Here is a 15,587-nt window from a genome sequence, read left to right as displayed (position 1 = left end):
ATTGAGGTATTGGCACATAAAGAATTTAACTGCAAAATTACATGAGCGAAAATCCACACCTGTTCTACCCTTCCTGCCGGAATTCCGGGGCCTCGCACCAGGAGTGGCACGTGGATGTCTGTCTCGTACGGCTGCCGCTTGTCTTTGGGCTGGGAGAACTGCCCTGGAAAAGAAGACCTGGGGCTCACGCGAAGATGGCTGTACGCAGTGATTTATACACCCTACCGCACCTCCAACACCCTCCTAACACACCCACAAACTGAGTTCAACCCCCCAACCTCGAAGTTTCTAAACAAGGTTTTGTAGCGCGTTTGGTGTTCAGGACGGAAGAGATGGTACGACCGCCTTTTTCTATTCTCGAGGCAGGACGCGCCTAGCGGTGAGCCCAGTGCTAGAGATATGCCATCCTTAAGGGCGATTCACACACTTGCGTTGAGTTCGACCGAGTGCGAGGGTTGCTAAGGCAAGAGCTGCGTCGGCTCCTACAAAACGGCGTAAAAACCAGTTTTGTAGGAGCCGACGCATCTGTTGCCGTAGCAACCCGTCGTTGCAAGTCGTTGCAGTTGCACTCTGTCAGACTCGGCGCAAGTGCGTGATTCGCCCTTTATAGAGGATGCAAGACGAACGACCTAGGCGCAAAAACATGCGGGTGCCTGCGCAGTTGCTTTTGATGTGTCGTCTGGTCGACGTCAGGTAGCACCATTCCTTGCAGGAGCGCTGGCTCACTATATGCGGGCTTTTAGTCTTTCCAACGCGACGGTGTCGTTCTTGCAGTTGACACGCAGGACAAACGTGTCGCTTCTTCTTTCCATCACTGGGAAGGGTGCGATGTAACGTGGGCGAATTAGCGAACAATTTTGATCACTCTTTTCTGCATGATTATTCGCCTGCATCACAGTTCTGAGTGTAAACAATGTTGGACAGGAAAATAAGCGTTGATTGTCGCTTAGTGTTTCCATAAAAGTAGACTGCAAGGGCTTGTTCCAGAACTTTTCGTGATAGTTTGAAAATATTGCTGCTTTTAGATCAGTTGCGTCGTTATCATATATATCGTGCAACGTATTTCGTAAACTAGATCTCACTATATTATGGTGAGGAGGTGCCCATCCCATGATTTTATGCACTGTAATTAATTCCCTAAGTTCAGAGCACAACTAGGGTTAAATTTCCAATACTGCGACGCAAAGTTGTACCAATCACGGGTATTTTAGGCGACCTACGAGTCTGATAACCTTACTATTTAGGTAAAGTATATGCGACTGAGGTAAACAAATACATGTTGAGCCGTACGAACACGACGTTTTGTTTGTTAATCTAGCTTTTCTTTTACTGTTGCGTCGAAATTAAATAACGCAATTTCTTATTTTTTGGTACCTGAAAATAAAAGTGGATTGTACAATTGACAAAATCTATATAGTTACTCGTTTCACGGTTGAAATGGTGCCTATGGGCAAAACAACGCAGAATACACATTCTCAATTTATTGGTTCAAACCCGTTTAAACCGGTTGAAACCGGTTTGAACCGTTATTTTTGTTTTCCGGAAGTGAACCGGAACCGCACCGGAAGCCGTGAACCCGAATCCAAACCGAACTGATAAACACTCCAGTATTCCTAGAGAAATATCAGCCGCTGTCTCGGGATCGGCCTCAGTTTGATCAGAATGTTTACTCCGCTCACCCAGGTGATATCCGTTGTCCGACGTGAAAAACACGTAGGTGCTTGCGAGCAGCTTCTTCGACGCCAGGATACCCACGACCTCTGAGACCAGATCGTCCACAGCGAGCAGCGTGCGCCACCTTTCAGGACAAATAAAACTGAAGCACCTAACGTTGGCGGCAGTACATTGCGCGCGTTTTTTTTTTAACTCGGGGAAAATGAACGAAATAAACTCACAAACAAAAGAATTGCTGACGCTTTCAACGTGGAACGGTTAGAGGGCCCTCCGATACGACTAAACACTGTATGCTGAAAGCCGTTCATTCGATTTTTCACGTGGCTAGGGTGCTTTTTTTTTTTTTTTTTTTTTTTTTTTTACTTTTACAGCTACAACACTGAATAATGAATTAGTGTTGCCGGAATTTTATTGCTTAATTTATTTTGCTACTTTTTAAGCGCCCTGAAGTTCAACCGAGCTGCAGGCGGTTGAACTTCAGGTGGTCGTAACATTTGAAATCAAATTGAGATTGTGAGGTTTGGGTTTATATCTAACGACGCCTCGATAATATTTCTGAAGCGCTCGAAGCGGGGGATGGGTGTTAAAATTCATGGTACCTTTGTGTTAGCGTTTAAATGTTACTCGTTTCCTGAAGCCCTGCTTTAGAAACTACACACTGAAGTGTGTACACAATGTCTTCTTACTTTATTGGCCTAGCAAGGGCACCTATTTTATACCCTGGACACATCGGTTAACATGTCCAAGAAGATGGACCTTGTCATCACATTCCTTGATTTATGCCTTGTCTTGGGGTTAATCATTATGTCTATGCTTCGGGGGCACATATATAAAGTGGTAGCCAACGGATCCCTGATATTCGGATGACGCGCAGTTGAAGGCTGACGCAGCAGCCATTGCCTAACAATAATTCACGCGCAGTACTAACTATGTTGCTTTAACCATTGGTTCTTGAGGAAGCTAATTTTTTTTTTTTTTTTTTAGAATCGAAGTTATGGGCGTCTGTATGAATAATGACGAGAAACAAAACTTAGGAAGCGCGAGTGCACCTTGAGCGTTTATCAAAGTTATGCACGCATGGGCCTCGCAGTCACTACACTAAACGAAAAAAACAACAAAAAACTGAGTTGCAAAATATAATTATGAACAGCTTAACACTTTTAACAACTACCTCAATATTGTTAAACGCAACACATGAGAATTGAGTTACATCGACACTAAAGGTGTGCCCTCGCCTCTGGTACAAGATATACCAGCGGCGAGCATAAATAAATATCCTGTCAGTGAACTTTGAAGTTTACACGCAGCCGACGCTACGAGGTTACGGAACCCAATAAAGCAGCGTCAAAAGCGCAAGTGAGTGGACTCTTTTTTTTTTTTTTTTTTGCCTATGATTGGTTCATGGATGATAGTGTTGGAGGAGGACAGGCGTTTGGGAAGATTTTTGGAAAGGGTCTCTTAGACCCGTTTCAGTAGTCAACGACACCTAGCTGTCCGCCATTGCTCGATCAGATCGCATACTCTGATCATGTATTGGACACGATGACTGCGTCAGCGTTCGTTGTGAACTCGAATCAAGTCACGCGCTTTGTTTTTCAAGCAACGACGACCGCTAATGTTACTTGGTGGAATTTAAAAAAAAGTCTAATACGAAGGAAAAAAAGGAAAAAAAAAAGGGGGGGGGGGAAGTGGGGGGACAAGCACATCGTCTCAAACACAACTAGGACGTTTTATTCAGCGCACTTCTTATATACTTTCGTTTCCACCCAAGCAACCTCTCACCAATTTGCACACGCTACACATCCACATAAAGTTCACTCTTTCGACAAGGTGGGACTGAAGGTAGACAGAGTTAATTTTACGTCGATATGTAGCTCGTGCAAACTAAAGTCACTGGATCTGGGAAAGTAGCGCCATTGCCTTCCCACTCGCTAGCCGGACACAAACAAATATCAACATACAGACGACAAACCTCTCAAAATCTCTGTCGGTTGCCATAGTGACTGCCATTTTGGACCTTTTTGAAGCTTGGAAGCTTAGGAAGTGTCGTCAAAACCAGTCGCACCAAGGTCGCTATGGAGCATCGTCGTACTCAAAGCGTTCCTCGGCCAATATGAGCGTCTTTGGCACTGTGAATGCAATGCACGTATCACGCATGCCCATTTCCTCAGATCTTTTACAATTACGTTGCTCTTCTTGCGTGTTTCTCGACAGTGAAATTATTTTTCAATGCCTCCAAGCACTGACGTTGCCTGTGATGGCGGTACGAAGATGTACGGCATCATCACGCGGCGTCAGTGCTTGGGGGCATTGAAAAATAATGTTACTGTCTTGAAACACGCAAACAGAGCAACATAACTATAAGAGATCTGTGAAGATAAGCATGAGTAATAATTGTATTGAAGGCACAGTGCCAAAGACACTCATATTGGCCGAGGAATGCTTTCAGTACGATGATGCTCCAGAGTGATCTTGGTGCGTCTGGTTTTAATGACCCTTTCGAAGCTTCCAAGCCTTGAAAGGGTCCAGAATGGCTATCACCATGGTAACCGACGGCCATGAGCCAATCACCTTGAGAGGTTTTGTCGTCTGTCTGTTGGTATTTGTTTGTGTGCGGCTCGCAGCTGGGAAAGCAGTGGCGCTACTTTCTCAGATCTAGTGATTTTAGTGCAAACTAGTGGAAGTTTGCTTGGGTGGAGACGAACGTATGAAACAAGTGTGGTGAACAAAAATTTCGTAGATGTGTTTGAAACGTTTTGTTCGTGCTCCTTTCTTTGCCTGAACCCCGGAGAAGAGCTCACCGGAGAAAAAATCACATGGAGAAATGCTCACCCCCTTTTGTGCGGGTCCGAACGAAAGCGCGTCAGCCTTTTGATAGACCCCAGGAAAAGGTCACCTCAACTTGAATCATTATATAAAGGAGTCGTTATCGTCTAATAACAATTGTGCTACATCGGTTTTAGGCGCCTCTCAGGCAGGGGGAACACCGTGTGACAGAGTTCGCGTGAACCGATTTCTTGCATTTTCCTTAGAGAAGGGGTTCATCAGCGTCACGTCAAACTTTTATCGCGTACGTTTGTGCCCTGAGCGAACAATTTCGACCACAACTAGTAGTTTTCATGGAAACTACTAGAATGTAAGGTAAAAAGGAAAAAAAAAAGCCCATAGTCTGTCTATGTTGACAGTGTCACGCAGTGTACACACTTAACACCAGGTCGCTCTGTTGTGGGCAAAATAAGAAAAAAGATTAATTTAAAAAATCTGAATTTTTAAATGTAAGTTTGATTTATTTTATTGAAATTTAAAAAATAAATATCACATTAGCTAGAAAATATTATTTATCACTATATAAATTTTAAACTTGGCAGTGTGTTCAGTTCTTCCGATCTTTGAAAACAATACCGAAAAATATATTACTGCAAATTTATTAAAAAAAAAAAAAAACGCCATACAGCTGTTTCTTGTTTTGTTTGTTTTTGAGCGTAATAGCTATATTGGCTTATCCCTTTCGCGGTCTGACTTTTTTGCAGTGCATTATGTGGTAGTATTTACCTGATTGTACCGGTCGTACCGGGTAACAAGCAACACTACGTGTAGAACGTTTTGAGATCCCCTGGGCGCTGTGTCCTCTTCTTCCTCTTTTGACCCCCTACTTGCCCCGTTTATTCGGACTTACAAAACAATATTATTACATCTCTTCTTCCCACGCAAAAGTCATTCGCCAAATCTTTTTGGTTTTCTTACGGTCCGTCCGGACCGGGTCTTTGGGATGTTTTCTTCTGTAGGGGGAACTCTGAATTCTGGTGTGCTTGCTTCAGGATGTGTTTGGTCGGTTGGTTTGGGTTTGGTTGGAACCAGGTGATGTGTATTCCGGCGGAGATATCCTGACCTTGTCCTGATAGTGTAGGATTGAGGTTCTGGTCTCTTGCCCGTAATTGTTCCAGTTGCTTTGCTGTCTCTTACCCATACCTCGCTGCCGATATCTAACTCCTGTTTTCGGCACACTCCGTGTCTCTTGTCGTAGTTTTCCGCTTGCTCATTTTTTTCTTCTCGATCCTTCTTCCGGAACTCCTCATGGTTGGGCAGTCTTGGCAAGAGTGTAGAAGCCAATACTGGCAGTGTGGTTCGCAACTGCCTTCCCATCAGAAGCTGTGCCGGACTGTATCCAAAAGGTCCTGGTGTTGTTCTGTAGACCAGTAATCCAAGCTCGGGATCTTCAGACTTCTTGATGATGTCTTTGGCTTTCTTGATCATTCTTTCAGCTTCCCCTTTACTTTGCGGATAACATGGACTGCTTGTAACGTGCTCGATCTTGTAATCCTTACAGAAACCTTCGAATGGCTTGGAGCTGAATTGTGGACTGTTGTCTGACCACAGAACCTCAGGTAGTCCGTGACGTGAAAATAGAGCCTTGAGATGTGATATGACTGCTTCTGAAGTGGTTTGTCTCAGCCTAGTTATTTCCACGTACCTCGAGTAGTAGTCTACGACGAGCAAATATTGGGCTCCTTTCAACTCGAACAAATCGGTCCCAACTCGTTGCCATGGTCTCTCTGGCAGCTCAAACGCGATCATCGGCTGTGCCTTTGGTACCCGCTCGTGTGCGCAGCTGAGACAGTTTGTGACAACATCAGCCATCTGAGAGCTTAGTCCTGGCCACCAAACTGACATCTTGGCTCGTTGCCGGCATCTCGAGATACCCTGATGGCCATCGTGCAGTCGGTGCAAGACTTGCTTCCTCATTTGACTTGGTATCACAAGGCGGTTGCCTCTCACGAGTAGGCTGTCTTGTACCGTGAGGTTGTGTCTTTCTTGGAAATATGGGGTGATCTCGATTGGCACTTGCTGCTTGCTAGTTGGCCACCTTTTTTCACAGTACTCCCTCATTTAGTACAGACGGGGTCGTCCTCTTGCATCTTCTTTACCTCGATCAGGTACTCTCGGGATGCAGGGACTGACTGAAGGACGACTTGCACAAAAGTTTTGGTTTCTTCTTCCATATTGTCTGGAGGTTCAACAGGTGACCTTGACAGGGCATCGGCCGTCCAGAGTTTTTTTCCAGGCACGTGTGAGATTGTGTAGCAGAATCTCATCAGCCGCAATTTGAATCGTTGAACTCTGGCTGGAATCGCATCCAGTTCTTTGGACCCAAGAAGAGGTACGAGTGGACGATGATCTAATTGGATGTGAAACTGCGTTCCTAGCAGGAACTTCTCGAATCGTTCACATGCCCATGTCACGGCGTACGCTTCTTTCTCAATCTGTGCGTATTTTGTGTCTGTGGTACTCAGTCCATTCGAAGCGAAGGCTACTGGTCGAATGTTTCCGTTCTTGTCCTTTTGTAGTAGCACTGCCCCCAAACCGTAAGACGAAGCATCTGATGAAACAATAATCTCTTGCTGCGGATCATACAGTGTTAGGGCTGTTGCCTCCAGGATGTCCTTCTTCACTGCATTGAATGCTGTTTTCTGTGCAGTGTCCCACGTCCACTCGCTTGCCTTCTTGAGAAGGTCACGCAGAGGCTTCAATTTTTCGGAAAGATGGGGGATGAAGCGTCCTACTTGGTTTGCCATACCGATGAATTGTCTCACCTCGGTCACTGTCGTTGGCGCTGGCATATTGGAGATGGCTGTGACTCTTTGTGGGTCTGGCTTGATCCCTTCCTGGCTGACGATGTGTCCCAAGAACTTTATGGACTTTTGCTTGATCTCGCATTTGTCGTTGAGTCGGACAGCTGCTGCTTTCAACCTCTTAAGGACTTTCTCTAGCCTCTCATCATGCTCTTTCTCGTTGGCACTAGTGATTAGGATGTCGTCCATATGGCATAGGACTCCTGGGATTCCTTCCAGGATCTCGTTCATCCTTCGTTGAAAATACTCTGGGGCGGAAGAAATTCCAAACGGCAATCGTTGAAAACAAAATCTGCCAAAAGGTGTGATAAAGGTAGTCATAGTTTGTGACTCTTCTGCCAGCCGAATTTGCCAAAATCCGGACTTGGCGTCTAGTTTTGTGTATAGTGATGTGCGTGACAACCGTCCCAGTGTTTCTTCGACAGAAGGCAAAACTAGCTTTTCGCGTTCTATGTTCTTGTTGAGGTGCGTCAAATCCACGCAGATCCGTACTTCTCCGTTGGGCTTGGGCACAACAACCATTGCAGAACACCATGGTGTAGGCTCTTCAACTTTCCTTATGATTCGATCTTTCTGCATGCTTGCCAGCTGCTTTTGTACTTTCGTCATCAGTGCCAGGGGTACACGCCGTGATGTGTGGACGGAGACTGGCGTGGCGTCTTTGGAGAGTTTGATTTTGTACTCTCCTGCCATTTCTACGAGACCTTGGAACAACTCAGGGTATTGTTCATGGTACCTCTTGGCTGTTTGGGCCGAGACTGTGTACAGAAGTTGGATCAGCTCCAATTTGCTGCGGGATTTTCTTCCCAAAAGAGGCTCTTCCAGGCCGTTCACTACGTAGATCACGTGCTGTATAGACTTATTGTTATGTTGTATTGTTGCTTGAAACTTGCCCAACACTTCGAGTTGCTGCCTGTTCGCACCGTAGAGCTTGGCAGCTGTCTCCTCAAGGGTCACCTTGCTTGGGACAGTGTTTGGCGGCATGGCACTGACGTCTGCACCAGAGGCTATCTTGAACGTAGCAGGCGCTCCGTTGACTCGCAGTTTGACTTTCCACGCACTTCCTTCAGCTGCGTGGATGCTTCCAATCATCCAGTTTGGCGCTTCATTTGAGTCCTGTAGAGTCACCTCTTTTAGGGTGCTCTTGCCCTCATTCCTAAGCTTCTTAAAGCAAACTTGTTGCCAGTGACCTTTTTTTCCGCAGTTGCGACAGATTGATCCCGCTGCGGGGCACTTGGAGTTTTCGTGTGCATTGTTGCCACATCTTCCACGCGTCTGTGTTCTAGCCGCATTATTTTCAGCGTTTTTCGGCGTGTATTCTCGCCGCTTTGCGCCTTTCTCTTTTGCTGACATTCTTTTGTGGAGGGCATCCAGCGTCATGTCTTCTGCTTGGGACTCGCCTCTGACGACGGCTTGCTGTCGATGCACGGCTTCTTTCTGTCGAGCTCGAGTGTACGCAGCTTCCAGTGTCAGATTTGGGTCGCTTTGAAGTTTTTCTGAGAGCGAAGAATCTTGCAATCCAACGACAAAACGATCGCGGACGAGTTCTTCTTTCAACGCGCCGTAGCCGCAATGTGTTACTAGGCGATGCAGGCTAGTCATGAAGCTCTCAGCAGATTCACCCGGCTCTTGTTTCTTCTGGTGGAACTTGGCCCGTTCGTAGATAACGTTTCTTTTGCCGACGAAGTGGCTTTCGAAGAGTTGGGCAACTGCTTTGAACTGTCGCTGTTCGGTGTCGGTCAAAGCCGAGGCGGACAAAATGTCTTCCGCGTCCTCACCGAGAAAGTAGATTAATGCGTCTACTTGCGATCCATCGTCTTCTTCATCGAGTTTCGAAACTCTACGGTACCTGTTAAAACGGGTGATCCACCTTGGCCATTCTTCTGGGCGCTTGAAATCAAAGGTTGGCGGCGCCGTGAAACCCGTTGCTAGCAGTGTTGTTGGGGCCGTTACATTCTCCGAGTTCGATGAGGCTTCCATTTCCGGAGCGCTTCTGACACCATGTGGTAGTATTTACCTGATTGTACCGGTCGTACCGGGTAACAAGCAACACTACGTGTAGAACGTTTTGAGATCCCCTGGGCGCTGTGTCCTCTTCTTCCTCTTTTGTCCCCCTACTTGCCCCGTTTATTCGGACTTACAAAACAATATTATTACACATTAATTTCCCAGCATTTGTTTCATCTTTCGCGTTCTGACTTGATGGCCGAAGAAAAGTGCGGTGACTAACCAACGATGTCGGAGGTAGAAATAAAGCTCAACTCATCGATTTGTTCCGAAAACTTCTGATTTTTGCTCGTGTTCAGTCGTTCAGTCCTATGTAATTCTTTCCTGAGTGATGATTTTTTTTTTTTTTAATACAGAACATATGCGTGCATTGAAAACCTCAGATAAAAACAAACGATAAATACAAAAAAAAAATTGGGTACTATTTTTGTGAAAATCTTTTTATTGAAATTATTCCAGTAAAAGCGATCTCATGTAAATCACGATTTAAGTCATCTTGATTTTTATTCTTCACCCTCGCAGTAGCCCTCGTTCCGATTTTATGTCAATCCATTTAGAGTGAGCGTTACCATATTTAATTCTGAAGTAGCCGCGGAATAGAGGAAATATTACTTTTTTTTTCGTTCGAATGAGGTACGAGTTGAAATCACCGCTTTTTAAACAAATGGTAACATATGGAAATTTGGTAATGTAATGTCGGTATACTAAATAAAAGGTTATTTCATAAATAAATATCCAGAAACTTCATATATTCAAGCTGCAGCCATCTATACTGGTTATATATATCCCCCGTTATTTTTTTTTTTAATTAGCATCTATTGAAATTATTTACTTTACTTTTGTCGGGCAACACCCGATGTGTTACAGGACGTTTTGATATTTTACAAATAAATTCTGTTAGTAAATCGCAGAATTACCGCATGCATGCACACAAGGGATCCCAGCGTACTTCAGTTGAGAGAAAGTATTTCAGAACGCTCGATTTTTAGATTCGTAGGCGAAGTTTTGTTTGCACCCGTTAATAGGCCGGTGAGCTTTTCCCCGCATCGGACAGTTTGGCGGTGAACTTTTTTCCGGTGAGTTTTTCTCTCTCCACCCCTCCCCCCCACTTTGCCTCCGTCTCGGGTTTTAATAAATTGGGGTCTGTATGTTTATACCAACGGAAGTTAGTCTGTCTCAGTGGACGTCTGGTGTCTCAGCTGTAGATGAGAAATTTAGCCAGTGTGGTACAACCGCTAGTCCGGGGTCCTTAACATGCACTACGCAGTAGTGATATACGACCGCACGCCGGCACGACGTTCGCCCAGATTTTTAAGATGTCAATTAGCAGCCAGGTCGCCTGCTTAATAACGTTGTCTATTAACTGTGTACATTATGAAATCTATTTAGTGGTGATGCTCATCGCATCTGTGGACTGCCGGCTTTTTTGGTGATCTTGGTGTCGAATGTTGCATTCTGTGACGCCACAATAGAACACAAACGAGAACATGACGAACAACATGATGGTGCGCGTTCGACGCTGTCTGATTGGTGATATCAGCTCGTAGCGTCGGCTACGTCTTGACTAATTGTGAAACCAAGTATAGCTAAAATAAAAAAAACCGCACTCCCATATTGAAGATTTTTTTCTGTGCGGATCGCCAACAAGTCGTGGCCGGCCTGTTCGCCCTAACGCAAAAAACACACTTATGCATGGTCCTGTAAGGTCTCTTTACTGGACGCCATATTTGAGTGCGCTGTCCACTACACATGCTCAGAATGAGCTCACAGTTATAGACTGCTATGAGTGGCAATCTTGATAGTGTGGGATGCACGTTGCAAGATAAGTATGAGAGCTCGCCATCGACACGGGCTGAGCATCTGCTCAAACAAGTATGGACGCCAGAGAATGCTCCTTATAGCTTCTTATTCCGATTTCTACTCAAGGGGAGTTTTGAATATAGCTCTGTCTCCAGCCCACCTTAACGTAGTTAGCGCCCCCCCCCCTCCCCCTCTCCCTCCTGTTCCGCCTCCCCTGTTTTCCAGTGGTAATAGATAAACTACAAATGAAGACAAGCGCATTAATTTTGGCAGTTGAATAACAGCCAGGTAGACAAAACAATTGAACAAAGGCGAGTCCAGTGTAGGCGTTTCAACGTGTACGGATGCAGATGGACAGTTACCTGTTTCTGAAAGTTTCGTCGATCCAAGACACAACCGCATCGGGTATGGGATGAATGGCCTGGCGCACCAACCAATGTTTCGTCTGGTCGACAGCAAAAAAAAAAATATTATCATTTACGTTTAAACCGTATGGTTAGTTAGAAGAGTTATAGTTAGCGATTTCAAATAATTAACTGACGTGACAACTATGTTATTACGTGTAAGTACTGTATTTCCCAGGGTATGGTTCGCGGACTGCACATGTTTAAGAGTTTAAATTTCACCTGATGCGGACTATCTAGAGGTGCGGACTATAGACTTTTGCATCACTTATCACCCGGGCCAAAAGTGCTGAATCACTGAGCAGGGGACGCATGCACAGCGTGTCATATACCGCGCAGCAGAGCAACAGCGCATCCTCAGAAGGCGTTCCACAGCCCAGTGGAAAAAGATGGCAGCGAGCAGCAGATTATTTTTGCAATTCTTCTAGATCGTTCACTGTGACAAGACGTGAAGGATATTATGAATAACCGAGCATGTCAGTGTTGATTTATGTATGATTCAAGCTTCTGCTGTGAGTTAATACAGCAGGCATTTGTCAAGGTGTGCTGTGTAAATGTTTACGTTCGGAATAAGTACTAGGTGCGGACTATACACGGCGTGCGGACTATGCACAGCGTGCGGACTATGAACCTGGTGCAGACAATCTAAGCAAACATTTTTATTTTTGACCCTAAATTTTATTTTGCCGACTATGCACTATGTGATTACCGAAAAATACGGTAATCACCACTCTAATCCACATCCACACACACACACACACACAAAAGATATTTTAAGGAAAACAATTTCTTTGTCTATTACAGCAACAAAAGACGCCGGTTTATCAACATATACTATATGGCAAAATTAATTTTCTTGAGATTTACCTTCCGTGACATAGCGTTAAAGGGGTACTCCACCGATCTTTTGAGCTACCTCAACTAACTATGTTTTCTGACTCCCCGGCCTTTAGCCTTTCCGGTATGCTATTTAGCATCGCGAAATTCATAATAGGTATTGTGAAATCGGCAAATGAAAATGGTACAAAAACCAGTATTCAAATATTCGCGCACATTTCAGTGCCGTGACGTCAGTGGCAGGCAGGCTTGCCAGACGAGCAAGTAGTCTAAAAATAGAATATGCCAATCATTTGTTCCGTGCTGGAGCGCAAATACGGGAGCGAGCTTCCAAAGCACTCATTTGACACCAAGAAACTGCTTCAAATCCGTTGGGAACAACTTCTGTAGTCCAAAAAGTTAACCCCTGCCTTCCACTGACGTCACTTTGTTGTTGTTGCCAGTAGAGACTTTCAGTTTGAAAAACATGGTGAAGACCAAAACTCTAAATTCAATAACTTCGCGAAAAAACAATATTTTGACCTAATATTTGGGATACTATTTTAGCAATGTTTGTTGGTTAGTTTAGCAAAATTTCAAGCAAATCGGAGACAACGAAGAAAACGGTGGAGTACCCCTTTAAAAGAAATTATATACTTCACTATGTAGTTATATGAGCTCAACAAAAATCAGCTAAAACACAATCAGCTCAAATATTGAAAATAGATTTGCTTATAAAAGCGATCAAGGTTAGTGTTATTAAAGTTCAAATTTACCTCCTTTACGCGCGTCAATTTTAATCATAAATTACATTATATACGCGCTTTGAGCTGGAAACTATTAACGACGAAATCAGTGCGTTGTGAAACCTATTAAAAGAACACCTTTCAAAGGCCATTAAGATTACTGCAGCACTACTGATATTGCACCTTTATTTTCAGGCGAAATGATGAAATTTTTTAATGTTTTGTAACACCCCTAATGAGTGGATACAAAGAGCTAAAGGGCTGGTGAGCGGAGGAAAATTAGACATTGCTGCGAGCAGGTTGGAGAAAGAGCAGCGACAAACTATGTGGAAAAGAAGGAGGACTCTGTCACAAATCGAAGAGTGTATTGTGCTATAAAATAGAATGTATGCACACTCACAGACAAACCCAAGGGCATAAACCACGTGATTTAAATATTTCCCGAACCACACAAGTTACAAAAACAAACCCGAGCCACGCTTAAACAAAAATATCCTCACAAAACCGCTTGCAAATTTTCTAAGTGCTGCTGCGTGAGAATATTCGGGGTGTTTCTTGGTCTTGCTTTGTCCTTGTACGTTGTGTGGTTCCAGAAATGTTTTAATCGCGTGATATGTGACCTCGTCTAGGGTTTTGGCCTTTTGATTTTTGTTTTTTCTGGTGCAATTTCTTCGTCGGGAAGCTACTTTGAGTACTCTACGAGCTTGTTTGTCTTCTGGAACATTATGTCATTGGCACTGTTCTTATGTTTATTTCAAGTTTAACCATACTGGAAGGCAAAGCAGGGTTGATATTACTATGAAGGCACCATACTACAATAAACCACTACCTTACAAACACGTTTCTTTTCGCATTATTGGTCTCATACAGGAGCAGAAATGTAACTTCAAACGCAACTCCCCTGCATCCAACAAATAACTAGTGTGATACGTTAAAAAAACGATATGCAAAAGATTATGTCAACTAAAATAATAATAATAATATTATGATGATGAATTAAGCCAGAGGCACTTTCCGGGTAGCGATATACGCCCCAATCGTTACGTCAAATAATTAACCTGAACCGTTTCAGTCGTATATCAATTTTGTCAATCATATGTGCCGTCTTCAAAAGCTGCATGGCGAAATCGCAGGGTGAAACTGCGCAGAAAACAGCGGTCGCTCGTTACACCAGACTGCATACCTACTGCAATTCACAATGATAGAGTTCTAGAGCACCTTTTTTTGAAATGAACCTAATCCTTCACAGGATCCTGCGGTCTTATGGGCGACTCACAGCGTTGGAGCTGACATTGAAACTGGGCGTTCGAGGCGCCTGCACCCCGTTGTAGGCGTTCCTGTGTCTTACGGCCGGCGTGAACGGCTGGTGTGGCGCCGGGGGAGACAGGAACATGAAGAACGGCTTGGACTGGTTGGTTCTGGGCCGGAGGAAGTTGGCGGCCTTCTCAGACTGGGGGCGGAAGAGAAGAACGTGAAACAATGGGTCGCGCATGTTTCTAGGCGTTTTATGTATCGGCACTTGGTGGGCTTTACAATGGCGTTTGGTGTCCCTGCTGCCAAGTGGCAATTTAGCCAGTGCAGTACAACTGATTACCTTCGTTCAAGTGCCAGTTCGGTGTTTCGGGATTGATTTGAAAAGTCCTAAGCAGCACAATGCTATGAATTCATTTAGATACGACTTTGTTGTGGCATTCGGAGTTTATTTTAAAGAGGCCATTCTTTTTAGGATATTTTTCAACGTGTTCATTTTTATAACGCAAGCATACCATATCGCTATCGAAGTGTAAAATAAATATCTGGATGTTTTCATCTCGATCCAGTCAATTCAGGCATCTTAATTCAGGCTCGACGGAGATTTTCTCATGGGGAATATACGTAATCGTGTTTTGAGGTTATGTGGGTCAGGTCACGGACGCTTGCTGATCCCACTACTTTGCAGAGAGTCGAGGACAGACTGTTCCTTTCCTACATATTGTCCAATCGCTCCGGTGAGAAAGGAAAATGATGTCGAACGATGAGTTCAATGAGCTTGATGATGTGAGTGAAAAGCATAATGGATACTTCAAGTCCCTGCATTTCTAAACCAACCACGTCAAAGTTTACTGCGAGTTTAGGCTAGTTGGTACTTATGTCGACGACGTACTTTTTCAGGTGACTAATGCGTGCGACACCCTCACAGTTCCCATATTGCTCCGAAGCACTCACTAGTGGCGCTGGCGTTTCCAGAAAGGTCGATTGGTTGCCATGCTTTACACAAGGCACTGATGACTCGGTGACTCGCGGCCGTTTGTCCACGCCACGCAGTTAAACACATTCAAGCGCAACTGTGATTACTAGGGGGGACCCAAAAGTAACCGAAATAAATTTCTGGAGGATGGGCCGTTTGCTTCCACTGTTAGCAGCGCTTAGCAGCAACCCCCTTTCGTATCAGGTTGCCGACCGGCGTCGTCTGCTAAAGATCTAGCGGTAGCAAGTTCGGCACTTTTTCCCCAAGCGCATCAAAATCATTC

General features: G+C 44.6%; 1 protein-coding gene across 2 annotated transcripts in view; it reads right to left on the bottom strand.

Annotated features, from left to right (window-relative positions):
* The window catches only part of LOC115313099 (N-acetylglucosamine-6-sulfatase), a 76,416-nt gene that overhangs the window by 35,347 nt on the left and 25,482 nt on the right, over positions 1-15,587 (bottom strand). The window contains exons 6-9 of one of the 2 annotated variants that reach the window (XM_040220683.3): positions 14,354-14,527; positions 11,474-11,556; positions 1,680-1,798; positions 60-163 (exon numbers count right to left, since the gene is read on the bottom strand). In XM_040220683.3, coding sequence (XP_040076617.1) covers positions 60-163; positions 1,680-1,798; positions 11,474-11,556; positions 14,354-14,527 — 480 coding nt within the window. Of the gene's footprint in view, positions 1-59; positions 164-1,679; positions 1,817-11,473; positions 11,557-14,353; positions 14,528-15,587 lie in introns of both variants that reach the window. The other variant, XM_040220682.3, reaches the window with a different exon arrangement.

The sequence above is a fragment of the Ixodes scapularis genome, unplaced genomic scaffold (genome assembly GCF_016920785.2).
Source record: "Ixodes scapularis isolate PalLabHiFi unplaced genomic scaffold, ASM1692078v2 PGA_scaffold2__306_contigs__length_199485367, whole genome shotgun sequence".
NCBI lineage: Eukaryota > Metazoa > Arthropoda > Arachnida > Ixodida > Ixodidae > Ixodes > Ixodes scapularis.
The sequence above is the reverse complement of the archived record's forward strand: the minus strand, read 5'-3'. Positions and strand labels throughout refer to the sequence as shown.